The sequence below is a fragment of the Ailuropoda melanoleuca genome, chromosome 2 (genome assembly GCF_002007445.2).
Source record: "Ailuropoda melanoleuca isolate Jingjing chromosome 2, ASM200744v2, whole genome shotgun sequence".
Lineage (NCBI taxonomy): Eukaryota > Metazoa > Chordata > Mammalia > Carnivora > Ursidae > Ailuropoda > Ailuropoda melanoleuca.
Window position 1 is genome coordinate 38,391,656 of NC_048219.1, and position 15,767 is coordinate 38,407,422.

Below are 15,767 nucleotides of genomic sequence, written 5' to 3' on the forward strand. Positions count from 1 at the left end.
CGTAGTCTCTCATCTGGGCTGTCAGAATAACCTCTGAGCTGTCCCCCTCTCTTTCCTTTTTATTCATAAAAAAAAGCTGCCATCAGAACTCTCTTTGAAACACAGAAACTATCATGCTATTTTTTTCAGTCTGCTTAAAATGTTCTGTTGTTTCTCCATTTTCTCTGCTTTGACACGGCCTCTATAATAAGACTGTAACTCCCTTTTCCACCTCCCTCCTGCCACGTTCTCCAGCTCCCTAGCCACATGGTGCAGGAATGGCCTTGGGGTTCCACACCCCTGTGGCTGTGCTCCTCCTCTGTCTCCTTTCTCCTAGCCACCTACCAAACTCCTGCACATCCTTTAAAGCCCAACTAAAATAGGAGTTTTTCTGTGGAGCTTTCTCATTCTTCCAGCGGAATCACTTATTCGGTGTTCTAGATTTCAGTTCTACCTCAACGACAGCACGTACCATTGTCCGCGGTAAAATAAACCTAGCTTCACGAATATGTGTCTCCTGTTCGGTTGTGAAATCCTCAAGGAAGAGAGACCTCTCTTACTCATGTTTCATCGTCTCCCCCGTCTGGCCCCATAATGGTTTCCTATCAGTGAATAGTTGGACAGATCCGTGCTTGTATTGGCTTTATTTCTCAAGCACTAGCTATTAAGCATCCTGTACAGGGTCCAGGTTTTCGCCTTGGTGTTGCCTGCAATGCCTGACACAGTGTCTTGTACATAGTAGGTGCACTGGCTTAAATAATTCTGTCATTTGAGAAATGTTTCATTGAGGACAGAGAATTGCCTTTCTCATTTTTGCACAGAGCATACATTTTCAATCACAAACTATTCCTGCTTGGCTGTATGCAAGCACATCAATTTTGCAGCCACAAATGTGACTAGCGCTACCCATGGGTGAGTGCCGATTGATGCTAACGGTAGATGCAGTGGAAATATTAATGAGCTGTCACTTCTCAAAATTTTTAAAGGGGATTTTTGCGATATTTAAAAACATGCCAGGGTTCTTGGAATGGAATCCTTTGATCAGCAAGGGCGTTTTCTTTTGAAACATGTATTACTTAGAATACAGAAAGAAATTAATCTTTAAATACAGGCAGCCAGCTTACACAGAGAATAGTTGACTCCTTTGCTGGTTGCCATGGGTCTATGTGGAGTTAGTATTTCATGGGGTGGAACTCTGGGCAAGTTCATTAACCTCTCTGATCGTCCCCTCCCTCACCTGTAAAATGGATGTTAAACCACATGCCTTGGTGTGTGGGAGCCCCAGGACACTGGCATCTGCCGTGGAGCAGGTGTGTGGGTGATGGCGGCCATTGTTTTTGTTCTCACTGTGTTGTAATGTCACATTCAGGCCTGTCCAAGCCCTGCTCCCCCCAACTCGATCCAAGTCCCGTTAAGACTTTTTGTTGTCGTTGTTGGAGCTGCCTTTTTTTTCCTTTAAAATAAAATTAACAGTCCTAATGTTAATCTCCGGGAAAGGTGTAGGAAGATCGCTCCCAAATGTCAGTGGTAGTTATCTATGGATCAGAGGCAATGTGCGGTATTTTAGTTTTTGTTTTGTGGATTTGGGAAAAGGCTGCTTGTATATTTTTTTTCTTATCTGTGCTCTCTCAGGTGTCTAAAACCGTTATGGTTTTATTGTGTAATTGTGGAAAAAGAATAGCTCATAAAAGATGTCTGTAGAAATAAGTCACTTGAACGTCTGCTGGCAACCTGCAGACGTTTACAGCCCGGTAACACAAAGATAGGAACATCTCCCAGTGCCCCAGAAATCTGATGTCACATCTCCCTGCGTCTGGAAGCTCTCAGCTGCCTGTTCTGTTCCTTTTCTAGGTTACAGTACCATGAGCCCGCAGGAAGACAGTGAAAATCCCCCGTGCAACAATGACCCCTTGTCAGCGGGGGTCGACGTGGGAAACCATGATGAGGACTTGGATCTGGACACCCCACCCCAGACTGCCGCCCTACTAAGTCACAAGTTCCACCACCCCCGCCCCCACCACCCCACGCTGCACCACAGCCACCACTTACAGGCGGCCGTGACAGTACACACTGTCGACGCGGAATGCTAACACTCCCCTCACCTCCGCGAGAAGACGGGATCTGGGAGGTACAGAATGTTCTGGAGGGGAAAAAGAGCCAGCATCAGAGACTCCACTGCAAGAGGCCCCTTTTGTGTGTGTGTGTGTGTGTGTGTGTGTGTGTGTGTGTGTGTGTGCGCGCGCGCGCACTTTGTCTAGAGTGATTGACCTCCTTTCCTGCCCGTTCACGTGTTTCAAAAGGAGCGACAACAGCAAACTCACACTTGGGAGAATGCAAGGCTGGCTCCGAAACGGAGGGGAAGGAAGCCTGATTAATTAACCTGCCATCGTACTAAGGAAATGGAATAGAAGGCAAACCTCCAAACAGAGACGAAACCTATAAATGAAACATGGGGAACCTTCGTTAAGCTGAGCCAGAGGAATGTTCCAAGGAGCCAGAAACATTCGGCTGTCCTTAACTGGAAGAGAGAGAAATGTGCCCAGCCGGAGACGGAGCGTGAGGCACATCCAGAGAGAAACGTGAGCTTCGAAGACTCCGCCGGGTTTCGTGGCGGTACCTAGACACTGCAGTTGCTCTCTGGAACTCCTGTTGGGCCCTAAATGATGCATCTCAAAATTTCTAAGTAAAGGATTATTTTTCTACTATTTATTGAACTTTCAAACATTCTCAAACTTTGGGGGAAAGAAAAGGAAACACATGAGAAATTTTCAGCAGTCATGCCTAGCCTTTTTGTGTGTGATGAATGGTTCTTTGACTAAGAAGTTCTGTTATTTAACGGATACCATCCCACTGCCCCAGTCCACAAGATGGGAAAATGAAGAAATCTCTCTCTCCAACCTGTTTACATGCATTTTCTTTAGAACGTCGTTTTATGGAAACACATCTTTATTTGTAATGCAGTATTCTTTCTCTGTGTTTGACAGAGGTGGGGAGGACAGAGGAATCCAGAATGTTTAAGGAAGTTTTAATGTTTCTTTCTAACTCCTTTCCACTCCCCGTACAATGCTTTTCTTAGATTTCCACAAAACTTAATATTACAAGCCTGGCCTTTCAGCTAAGGGAAGGATGGATTTTTTCTCCTTGTGTTAGAGACTATAAATTTTTAAACGTCCCATTTTGATTGTGAGAATAGTGAGTACCTAAAGGAAGATGTTCTGAAGATTCACGATTGGTTCTTAATTATAAGATTTCTTCTGATATCCTAGTTCAAAGCTGCTGCCAGTTATCCAAGAAGTTACCCACCAGACCGCTTCGTGACATATGCAGAGATTAGTAAAATCTGGCTAATATAACATGGGGCATTGTAATTTTGAAGTGTTCTAATTACAGTGATGTATTTTAGATTCACATTTTGTGATTCAAATATGTTATAAAGATATTCTTGCACCGTGTGTGTGGTAAATCTCCGTTTATATTAAGTAGTTGGAAAAAAAATTCACTGAATAATGTTTTAATGATAGGGTATTAATGACATAATGTAAAAAAAAAAAAATTGGTTCTTCAGCAGTACGGAAAGTAAACTATATGCGTGCTATCAGGAAACCCCTTCCTACTGTGTATAAATTTGCAGTCTAGTGAAATAAACTGTATGAACGGACAGCTTTAGCGTTCATAGTGATTGTTAACGTCCGCCTTCTTGCGCCTCCAGGCAAATTACATCCAGTTTGTAACTAACAGATCAGTCACCAGACTGAAAGCAGGCCTCACCTCGATGCTGCCGTCCACCTCAGGGGTTTCTGGACATCTAGAATATGCAAAACATTTAAGAAAATGATGGGATAAAATGAAAAGCAAATGTTAAAAAATGGGTGGGGGCCCGCCCCCCTCGCTGAGCATCTGCGTTCATGTCAATAATAAAGAGATGGTTGTTCTCGAATTCCTGGAGAGAAGGGGTGACTTTCCTGTCTTTCCAGAAAATTAAACCTCTCCATGAGATACCGGTGTGTTTCCTGAAGTTGGGGACCTTTGTGTGATGACACTAGCTTCTTGATGGGGGGAAACTTGAGGTTTTCGAGAAAAGAATCATAAAACAGAGCTTAATAAAATACGTTAATGCCTACTCAAATGTAAGAACAGAAATGCATCTTGTGTCTTTTGTGATAAATATCTCCCCTGTCCGGAACTTCAGGGGACAGTAATCGAATGCTTCTACCTGAAAAGGAACCAGAACTGTTGTTTTACAGCCGCTGGAGAACATGGCACACAGATTTGCAAGGTTTTATCCTTCGAAGTTCCCTTTTGTCTTCTCCCCCAAGTGTTGTTTAGACATTTGTTGTTCATGGTCTTGTTTTAAAGGACAGTTCTGCTTTTGGAAATTTCTGTCATGGTGACCTCTATTGGTGGCTCTTGCCCCTTAGGTAATATTGCTTCTTAAACACGAGCGGCCGCTGGAATCCGGGAGGGAGGTCCTAGCAATGCCTTCTCGTTCACTTAGGTCCTCTTAATGCCTATAACCAACACTCCCATCAGCGTTAGCAAGTTTCAGCAGCTGAAGCTGCTGCAGGTCACTTGGTAAGCTAGAAAAGGGGAATTCCTATTCGTGGCCCAAACAGAACAGGGTTCAGACCCATAGAGCTCTCCGATACGCACTCATCTGATTTTCTGACATTTATTTTAGACATTTTGGAAAGCGTCGTTTTTCTTCCTCTGTCTTTTGATTGAATTTGTTCAACCCTTATTAATATCTTCATTTGAAAAATGTTGTCAGGGATGCCTGGATGGCTCTGTTGGTTAAGCGTCTGCCTTCGGCTCCGGTCATAATCCTGGGGTCCCGGGATTGATCCCCACATCGGGCTCCCTGCTCAGCAGGGAGCTTGCTTCTCCCTCTCCCTCTGCTGCTCTCCCTGCTTGTGTCCTCTTTCTCTCTCTCTCTCTTTCTCTCTGACAAAATCTTTAAAAAGAAAAAAAAATGTCAAATTTACTCAGGTTTATTTTGCACGTCAGAATGACTGGTATGCGGGAAGAAATCCTGGAAGATCACTTAAGCTGGTTTCCCTGTGGTGATGGACTGCTCTAATGATTACTCTTTCAAAAAAAAAAAAAATCTGGTAGAATAATCAAAATGGATCAGCCCAGTCTTATCTGTGCCATCTTCGGTCTGTTTCTGAAAAGAGGAGTGCAACTTTCCTGGCTGAAATACAATGCCATATTCAGAATTTTGTCTGACTTCTCAGTAAAGAATATTAAGTTGGAAGATCTATTTCTCTGGCTGTGATAACCATAAGATGCTCTATTTAATAGCTAAGGTGTGTCTATCATCAATATAGATAGATCTGTAGACATTTGAAGTTGTTTAGGCTTTCCTCTAACCTCCTTCATTGTCCTACACAGCTACTTAGGGCCTCTTCCCCCTTATTTTAGTGTTTCCTAACCTTTTTAAAAATTCATTACTGCCCCCCTCCTCAGGAGAAAATTCACCCTCACAAGAAGTTAAATACTAGTAGATAAGATTTTGTTGGATGGGATAGAGATTTGGAAGGCTACAGACCATTGTAATAATCTCTTTTTCTCCCCCAAGAACCCATTTCTTGATGTGATCTATATCTTTGTTCGTGCTGTGTGTGTGTGTGGTTTCATTTTTTCCCCAGTTTTATTGAGGTTTAATTGACCTAAAATAATTGTAAGATACTGGGGCACCTGGGTGGCTCAGTTTGTTAAACGTCCAACTCGTGGTTTCTGCTCAGGTCATGATCTCTGGTTCGGGCTTCATACTCAGCACATAGTCTGCTTGACATTTTTTCTGCCTCCCCCTGCTCCCATTCATTCTCTTTCTCCCTCTCTCTCTCTCAAATAAGATCTTTAAAATTGTAAGATATTTAAAATCTGCATCATGGTGATTTGATATCAGTATTCATTAAGAAAAGTTTCCCCCCGTTAACGCTTTCTTCATTGATTTATTTTTGGTGAGATTTATCTCTTCTACTCTTAGCAAATTTCAACTATAGTCACCATGTTTTATATTAGATCCTCAGACCTTATTCATCTTAGAGTGAAAGTTTGTGCCCTTTTACCAACCTCTCCCTGTTTCTCCCACCCCTGTAGCCCCTGGCAGCCACTTTTCTATTTTGTTTCTAGCAGTGTGACCTTTTTAAAAAAATACTCTACGTATAGGGACGCCTGAGTGGCTCAGTTGGTTAAGCATCTGGCTTTGGCTCAGTTCATGATCCCAGGGTGCTGGGATTGAGTCCCACATCGGGCTCCTTGCTGAGCGGGGAGCCTCCTTCTCCCTCTTCCTCTCCCTCTGCCCCTGCTCATGTACTCTCTTGCTCACTCTCTGAAATTAATAAATAAAATCTTAAAAAAATATATTCTACGTAGAAGTGATACCATGCACTATTTATATTTCTTTGGCTTATTTCACTTAGTATAATGTCCTTAGGGCCCCTCCATATTGTCACAAATGGTAGGATCTCCTCATGGTTGAATAATCATGCTTTTTGCCCTACTTTATGTTCTCTTCTCTTAAGAGAAATATCTGCTCGTCTCACCCCTCCGCAAATCTCAATTTAAATACAACTTCTTTCATGAACAGCTTCCTTAATCCTACTTACCACTCCTGTGCCTGATAAAAAGTGAGCTCTGCCCGTTCAAATCTTCTAAAACTCCTCTGCACAGTCGTGAGCTTCTGGTTAATCTTGGCTTGGATGTTAGCTGCATTTTCGTATGAACTTTTTTATAGCCTCAACTAGACCCTAGCTTCCTAAGAGCAAGGACTATTTCTCACTGTTCTTTGTCGTGCTCATGGCACCATACCCTGTACTTTGCAGGGAGGGCCTTCAGTGTTGAGAAGATTAAATGTCTGGAGTATCAGCTACAGCCATAATTATAGTTGACCCTTGAAAATCACAGAGGTGAGGGGCCCCGACTCCCCACACAGTCATTAGACTCCCCCAAAACTTTTTTTTTAAAGATTTTTATCTATTAGAGAATGAGTGGAGGGAGAGGCAGAAGGAGAGGGAGAAGCAGACTCCCCACTGAGCAGGGAGCCCAATACAGGACTCGATCCCAGGACCCTGAGATCATAGCCTGAGCCGAAGGCAGACGCTTAACTGACCGAGCCACCCAAGTTCCCCAGAACTTAGCTCTTAATAGCCTCTTGTTGACCAGAAGCCTCAACAATAACATAACGAGTTGATTAACATGGATTTTGTATATGTATCACATACTCCGTTACTATAATATAAGGTAGAGAAAAAAAATGTTAAGGAAATCATGAGAAAATAACATTTACAGTACTGTACTTTATCGAAAAAAATGTAAGTGGACCCATGCAGTTCAAACCAGTGTTCAAGACTCAACTATGATTAGTTACAATGGATATTATAATATTTGAAATAGTAGATGAAGTAGATTTCTCCAAAATAAGTATTTGCTCAATTAGTATGTTTTTTAAATTAAGGTATAATTGGCATAACATATTTTAGGTATACAAGGTAATGATTCAGTCCTTGTATATATTCAAAATGATCACCACAGTAGGTCCAGATGACATGCATCATGGTACGTAGTTACAGGTCTCTCATGATGAGAGCTTTCAAGATCTACTCTCCTAGCTACTTTCAAATATACAATACAGTATTATTAACTATAGTCACCATACAGTGCATTCTATTCCCATGACTTATAACTGGAGATTTGTGCCTTTCAACCACCTTCATTTTGCCCACCCTGCCACCCTTCCCAGACTCAGACAACCACCGGTCTGTTCTCTATGACCGTGAACTTCATTTTGTTTTTTTGTGCAACAGTTTTTTAGTGCATTACACTAATAATTAGTACAATGTTCCATGTTTAGCAATTGTTTAATGTTATCTCTGATATAAAAATCAACTTCCCAAGACAGTTTTGGTATATATGCCTTTAAAATTCTACCTAAATTTTAATAATTTGTGTGACGTGTACATACATCTAAGTGCAAAAATAATTCCTGCTGTGTAATTTAAATGTTTAGTTATCCAATATAGTTTTAAATGGCATTGAGTTTGAAGAAGGAGTCATGTTAATATGGAAGTGCTTCAGACCTTCTCATCAGACTCCTTGGGTTTGTTTCACACTACTCTCATTCTATTTCTGGGTGCTGCTTGATGAAAGTGTTTTATGTAACAATATACCCACCAGGATTACTGCCTTAGTTCCTACTTCAGTCTAGTGCTTTTGGAAAAAGAAAATTACATAACAAGAAGCTTGGCTCCCCTGCAAAAGTATGTCCCTGACTTTCAGGGCTCCTTGGCAATCCTTTGTCCAGACCCGGTTTATTCTCTAGTACATTCTCCTCAAAATCTGTTCCAGAACGTCTCCTCTTCCCCCTATCCTGTGCTCTGCCCTGCCACAGCCTCTCTACAGCTGCCTTCATTCTGCGCCGACATTTGGGGTAGAAATCCCACAACGTTTACACCTTCCACGTCAAATGGCTCTCAGACGTCACCCTCTGTTCTCAGAGGAAGGAATGTTCAACTCCTTCCCAGATGCAAGCCCAACTTGCATCACAAATGCACATCATCAGCTCCACTTGCCCAGTCAGTGCTCCTGAAACACCGACCACCCCTCACCTACAAGTACAAACCTTCCTTCATCTCGCTGTCCCCTCCAAGGGGACAGTGCCTTTCTGGGCCACTGTTAACAACGTTGCAGTGTTCACTCAAGCCCTCACCCGCCTCCCCTGCGGAGCCCCGGATGCAAACTCCACCCCCCACCCCCCACCCACCACAGGCTCCTCCTCTGCTGGGATTTCAGCCAGAAGCTACAGAGGCACCCTCTTGCCCAGGCTGTGCTGAGAGCCTCCATGCGCCATCTCTTTTTCCCCCAAATCTCCATCTCCTGACCAGTGGCCCGTGAGATGTGTCATGTGGGTGCTTTGCAGGCAAGTGCAACAGCAGGCGCCCCACCAGCCCCGCCCTGCTCCACGTTGCTGTCCTTTCTCACCTGGGTGACCACAGCGGCTTCCCTGCTCTTCTCCTCTCCCTTCTGCCCCATCCAGTTCACTCTCGAGGCAGACGTCCACCTAATCTTAGTTTTGAGAGAAATGCCACGTACCATACAATTAGCCATTTTGAAGTATGCAATTCGGTGGCGTTTGGCGCATTCAAAATGTTATGCAACCATCTAGTTACGAAGTAGTTTTGCCACCCCAGAGGGAGACCTTATGCCCATGAAGCAGTCATTCCCCAATCCCCTGTTCCTTAGCCCTTAGAAACCACCAATTGACTTTCTGTAGATTTCTATGGGTTTACCTAATCTGGACGTTTCTTTTTTTTTTTTTTCTTAAGATTTTATTTGAGAGAGCGTGTGCACAGAGGGAAAGGGAGAGGGAGAAGCAGACCCCCTACAGAGCAGAGAGCCTGATATGGGGCTCCATCCCAGGGTCCTGAGGTCAGGCTCCGAGCTGAAGGCAGAGGCTTAACCAACTGAGCCACCTAGACGCCTCTAATCTGGACATTTCATATAAATACAGTAGGTGACCTTGTGTGTCTGGCTTCTGCGGGGGTGCCTAAGAGATTCCTTATAGATCAAGTGTTGATCTCTATCCTTACTTGATCCCTTTTTGCGGCTGAGTACTATTCCACTATATGGATATACCACATTTTGTTTATCCATTCATCCCTTGATGACGTTTGGGTTGTCTCCACCTTTTGACAGTTGCATGTAGTGCTGCTTTGAGTGTTTGTATACAACTGCTTGTTTGAAAACTAATTTTTAATTCTTTTGGATAAATCCCTAGGAGTTGCATTGCTTGGTCACATGGTGATTCTATGTTAAACATTTTCAAGAACTGCCAGACTGTTTGCTAGAGTGGCCGTGCCGTTTTACATTCCCAACAACAACTGGAACAGAGTTCCAGTTTCTCTGCTTCTTTGCCAACACTTATTTTCCTTTTTCAAAAAAAAAAATTACTGTCATTCCAGTGGGTATGAAGTAATATTTCATTGTAGCAGAACAATCTTATTTTTAATGTAAAATTAAAACCTGCTACTTGCTTAACCCACTTAAACCATTTCCCGTTGCCCCATCTTCCTTCTGCCCTTAGGATAAAGTCAACCTAACTCCAGTTTACCCCCCGACTCTTCATTCCAGCTGTCTTCTCTTCCATTTCTCGAGTACGCCTTGCTCTAGCCCACCTCAGGGACTGTGCACGCTCTGCTCGCTCTGTCTGGAACACTTGCTCTCCAAGTCCGCCCCTCTCAGCTTCAACGCTTCATCTCAGGGACTACCCACCAGCATGGGCCTCCACGGGTGCGTGATTTAAACCCCATACTGGCTCTGGCTGCTCCTGCTTGCTGACAGAGAGGGTGGCCTGATCCTTCCTGGGAAAACCCATCTTTATACAGGACCTTACGCTTGCAGGGGAAAACAGCCTGAGACTCTGAATCCCCTGCCAGTTTTTCCGAGCTGCAGAAGGACCAGACTCTCCATCCTGTGAAATCGATCTGCCTCAGAAGCTGGGGTGGAGGGTGCTTCTGGAGGGGCTTGGAAAGCAAGAAGCAGGGGACACGTGGGGAGTCTTGAGGCAGGAGGAAGACACCAGACGTTAAAGCCCCGGCGCCCACAGAGAAAGGTGATCGGGGAGAGCGTGCCAGGCACCTAGTGGCAAGGAGGCTAAGGGGGGGTCGGATATGGATTTGTCTGGCTGTTGCGTGTGCACCTGCACCTCTCCTGGCCTTTGCTGCAGATTCACGGACATGAGCCCTGAGTGAGTGACCTCAGAGGAATTCAAGGGGAATGAACCAAGGGCAATGGGCCAGGCCAGAGCAGAGAGAAGAGGACTGCAAGACCGCGCAGTAAGAGGCCAGTGACGCAGCTGAGTGAATGAAACCTCAGGGCCAGAGGCCACAAAAGCTCTGAGGAATTCACAGGAGTCTTGGGAAGGTCACTGGATTGACTACAGGGCACAGGATAAAAGCTCCGAGCCACTTCTATTTCAATCCCCCAGCATAGCTGGAGCTGAGCCTCATATGGGTTTTTCACAGCACCCCAAGTGAGACGTCTCCTCCTTTGCTGTCATCACACAGAGTTATTTGTTGTATGTCTGCCCTCCCACCAGACGAAGCATGGGGCAGTCGGGGGGTGTCTCTCTGTCTGCGTGCTGCATCCTGGTGCCTCTCTCGAGTGGGCACGTAAAGATATTTGCTGAGTGAATAAACTGGTTTCTGACCAGAATTGGAGGTGGATTAGGAAAGGAACAAAAGATACTAAAATGGGGTGATTTCATATTTTTTATTTCTCCTCCCTGAACTGGAAATAGAGCAAAAATGATAGTTGAAAACTCAAGATGTCCAAACTTATGGGAATAAGTTAATTTGCTAAAAGACTGGAAGAGGTTGAAATTGCCTTATCAGAATGTCCCATAAGCACATCAAAAGCAACCTGTCAACCATAAAAATATCAGAAGGAAGTAAAATCCTGTGCTCGTGACCTTGGCGTAAGAAAGACTTTCTTAGGGCCCGCTGAAAAAGCAAACGCCCTAACTCAGAGGTTGGTGTAATTTAAAATCTTTGTACTACAAAAATAATCTCCAAAAAAACTTAATTGCTAAAATAGAACAAACACTTGGCATTGGCAGTAATGTGTATTAAAACTATTGTATTAATAATAACAACCTAATTAAACTATGAAGCAAAGAAGAAATTACCCAATACAAACTTAAGCCAGTCCCTCTTCAGCACAAAGAAGATACAAGTAGCCAGTAATTGTAGGAAGAAATGTTCAACATTTCTAGAAGTAATGAAATACAAATTAAAATGAGGTAAAAGTTTTTCACCGACAGATTGCACAACTTTCAAAGTTGTATAACACTCTAAGCGTTGGTGGGAGCGTGTCCATCCGTATAGCTACTTTGGGGAGTCTGAGATTTAAACGTATACACTCTCTAATTTCACTTCCCCACATGTATCCTATAGAAACACATGTGCACAAGGAAACGTGACCAATATACTTACAGAAGCATTTGCTGAAATGGAAGAAAATTGTAAAGCACCTCAGTAATGACTCAAGGGTGGACTATGCGTATTATGAAATACTATGCAACTGGTTTAAAAATAAGGTAGATCTCTGTGCATGAACATGGTTGTATCTACAAGACTATTGTTGAGTAAAAAAAGTAAGTCTCAGAGAGGTACACGTAATGTTATACCTGCTGTTTAAAAAACACAACAGAGGGTGCCTGTGAGGCTCAGGTCACCATCCCAGGACCGAGCCCCATGTCGGGCTCCCTGCTCAGTGGGGAGCCGGCTTCTCCCTCTTCTTCTGCCCCTCCCCCTGCTCGTCCTCTCTCTCTCTCTTAAAGTTAAAAAAATTTTTTTAAAAACACAACAGATTCCAACAAATTATCTCCAGGTGGAGGGAGAAAGGGGTGGCATTGGCCAAAGGATATTAGACTTCCTATGTATAACGTTCCAAATTTTGGCAAGGCAAATGTAATTGCATACTGTTTGTATTTTACAGTAATTTGAAATTAAATGCATAACAGGAAGACACTCTGGGGCAATAAGAGGAGAGGAACTAATGATATACTAAGCAGAAGAAACCGGACACCAAAGAGTGCATTCCAAGCAAATCCACGGAGACAAAGTTGTCCATGGACGAAATCCATGAAGATGAAGGACAAACAGAACTGTTCTACAGTGGGAGCGAAAATCAAAGCAAAGTGAGATGCTTTCCAATTCTTTCCATTTCAACGACAGCTGTGGTTCTTCTGAGGGTGGTGGAGACAAACCGGTGAGGGGCACTAGGGTGATGGAAAGACAGGGCTCCTGTGGATGAATCCATTGTGAAAAGTGGACAGTTGGGATTAGTGCCTCTCAGCGTCTGTAAGTTGACCTCAAGAAATGAAAGGAATGAAATTGCCTAGCTTTGTGTCTGTCATGATACCATGTCTGAAATTTTCATTGTGCTCCAAGTTAAACTGAGGCATTCTTCCTGAAACACACTGCTCCTGTCTTTCCCATCTCTGCCATCCTACCCTTGGTGATGTCACCCAAACTCAGCTCACACTGCATGAGAAGATGGCCAGGTGATTCTGGTGACACACAGCACGGTTTGAGGAGGAGTTTGTTAAATGTGGCTGGTGGACAGGTTTTGTTCGTGGAGAACGTGTGTTGTGAGGTGGCCAGCCCCACGGGGGGGACAGAGGAGGGGAATCGTGAGTCACCTGTGCTACCTGATCAGTATGTTTCATGTTCAGGAGTCAGTTTACAGAGATGGGAAGCAGAATAGATGAATAGGAAAAGGATACCAGTTCAGCTTTTTAATTATGGAAAAGTTGGAAACGGGAAAGAAACAAAGCAAATGGGCATGTGCTCTTGAGAGATAAAGATGTGGCCTGAGACTGGTGGTTCTCTGCTGGCCTCCAAAGATCTTACAGGGAAGGGGGATGCATATGTGGAATTTCAGCAAAGATGGGAACTAGGCTGGAGAAGGGGGCGTGCTGGTGACTGGTATTCCTAACAAGGAAGACATACTTCCCACCAAATGAATGAATAAAAGATTTAAAAGGTAAAATATCGGAGGTTGTTCTGAGTATTAAGTGAATGATTGCACTGGGGAAAATTCCTGGTGTTAAATAGCAGGCATAAATGTTATCTAGAAAGAGTGGCAGCAGCTACAGCAGTAATAATATGAAGCAAACTGAAATTCAGACTATTTTGGCTTTTTGCAAATATGTCTTAGTTAATTTTAGTTTTAAGAACTTCAACCCAACTCATGTGGAAGAAAAAGCAGAGAAAATAGAACATTTTTACAAGTTGGTCCAGATTGATAGGGGATGTGGTAGTTTCCTCCTTTGGGTTAGAGATGGAAGGTGTGGCCAGCCTGGAGACTTAGCCAGTCTTTGACGTGAGGGAGGCTGGGGAAGACGGTGAAATAGCATCGAGGCAGGCAGGAGGCTAAGGGAAGCATGGAGGCCCAAGCACCTTTGCAGCATCCAAGTTTTAGGCCGACACTGAACTATGGGTTCTTCTCCCCCACTCCTCAAGATCTCTGAAATCTCATCCATTAAGGGATAGACTGGCTGACCTTCAATGTTGGAGAACTGGGTCCAAACTGTTGTACATTTTTATATATGAAAAACATTTTTAGGGGTGTCTGGGTGGCGAAGTGGGTTAGCATCTGCCTTCAGCTCGGGTTGTGATCTCAGGGTCCTGGGACGGAGCCCCCGCACAGCAGACTCCCTGCTCAGCCTCTGCCCCTCTCTCCGGTCATGCTCCTGCTCTCTCTCAAATAAATAGACTTCAAAAAATCTTTTAAAAAATATTTTATTATGACAAAATACATATGAAAATTGCCATTTTAACCACAGTAACTGTAGAATTCAGTGGTATAGAGTATATCTACAGTGTTGTGCAACCGTCACCATGATCTATTTCCAAAACCTTTCATCACCCCAAGATGTGGGTACTTTTTACCTCCCCGACTTGAGAAATGATGTTTTTATAATTGAATATTAGGACTAGAAGGCTAGAAGGACCTTGGACATCATCTCCAATCACCTCATTTGTATCGCTCAGGAAATCGATACTTCTAAAGGTTTTATCCAGGAGGCTAGCAAAAAGCTAGATGATGGCAAGGCTGGAATTCAAATGCAGTTTCTCGATGCTTCGTCAAGAGCGCGGTCCCCGAGGAGGGGTTTCTACCATGTCCCCTGTTTATTCTGCGTCCTCTACGTCTCGCCCCCCAGGTTAATTAGCCTGTTGCAGAGGTCGTAGTGTCAAATACCTGCCAGGACCCATAGGCTCAAGATGGACATTCAAGAGGTGCTTCTTGGATAAGGGAATTATAAATCTGACAACCTAGGGGGTGCCTGGGTGGCACAGCGGTTAAGCGTCTGCCTTCGGCTCAGGGCGTGATCCCGGCGTTCTGGGATCGAGCCGCACATCAGGCTCCTCTGCTGGGAGCCTGCTTCTTCCTTTCCCACTCCCCCTGCTTGTGTTCCCTCTCTAGCTGGCTGTCTCTAGATGTCGAATAAATAAATAAAATCTTTTAAAAAAAAAATCTGACAACCTGAAGAAGTGAATAAATCTTCCCAGCTAAACTAGAGCAGCTGGGTGCGCGTGGGTGGCTCAGTCGGTTAACCGTCTGACTCTTGATTTCAACTCTAGTCATGATCTCAGGGTGACGAGATGGAGCCCCACCGGGGGGTCCCTGCTGAGAGAGCATCCTACTTAAGATTCTGTCTCTCCCTTTGCCCCCATCTCCCACTCACACGTGTGCACGTGCACGTGTGCACTCACTCTCTCTCATAAATAAATAAATAAGCAAGCAAACCAGAGCAGCTGAGTTTAACATGATGCCCATGTAGATTGCCAGTTTTTAGATTTCGATTTAAATTTGTGAAATGTGTTAATATTAAGCATTATATGGGGGAAAAATATGTTTGGAGGCCATAGTCATTATTCAGACCTCTGGATCTCCAGAAATCTGGGTGTGCTGTGTAAGAATCACCAGAGAAGTAGGAGTCCCCGGTAGCATGGACTAGACACTGGTTAGCTTTTTATTAGATTAGTGAATAAATACATCAAGCGTTCACTCCACCACATTTTCTCTATAAGCGTCAACACGGGAGGTATTCACGAAACGCCTATAGAAAAAATTCTTGTGTTTGGTGGGAAGTTAGGAAATTGACCAGTCAAGTTACTTATTTACTTATTCATTCATCGGCCTATTGATTCACAAATTCGTTGACTATATGCTGTGCCCCAGGCTCCGTGCTAGATATTGGATAGACAGAGACCAGGAAT

At 43.9% G+C, this 15,767-nt stretch overlaps 2 protein-coding genes across 2 annotated transcripts in view; both read left to right on the forward strand.

Moving 5' to 3' along the window:
* The window catches only part of CACHD1 (cache domain containing 1), a 119,516-nt gene extending 115,406 nt beyond the window's left edge, over positions 1-4,110 (forward strand). Inside the window, exon 26 of the mRNA XM_034653618.1 lies at positions 1,831-4,110. Within this exon, the coding sequence (XP_034509509.1) occupies positions 1,831-2,069 (239 nt within the window). The 3' untranslated portion in view covers positions 2,070-4,110. The remainder of the gene's footprint in view (positions 1-1,830) is intronic.
* An 8,500-nt stretch (positions 4,111-12,610) lies between these two features.
* Positions 12,611-15,767, forward strand: part of RAVER2 (ribonucleoprotein, PTB binding 2) — a 130,690-nt gene continuing 127,533 nt past the window's right edge. The window contains exon 1 of the mRNA XM_034641376.1: positions 12,611-12,679. Within this exon, the coding sequence (XP_034497267.1) occupies positions 12,611-12,679 (69 nt within the window). The remainder of the gene's footprint in view (positions 12,680-15,767) is intronic.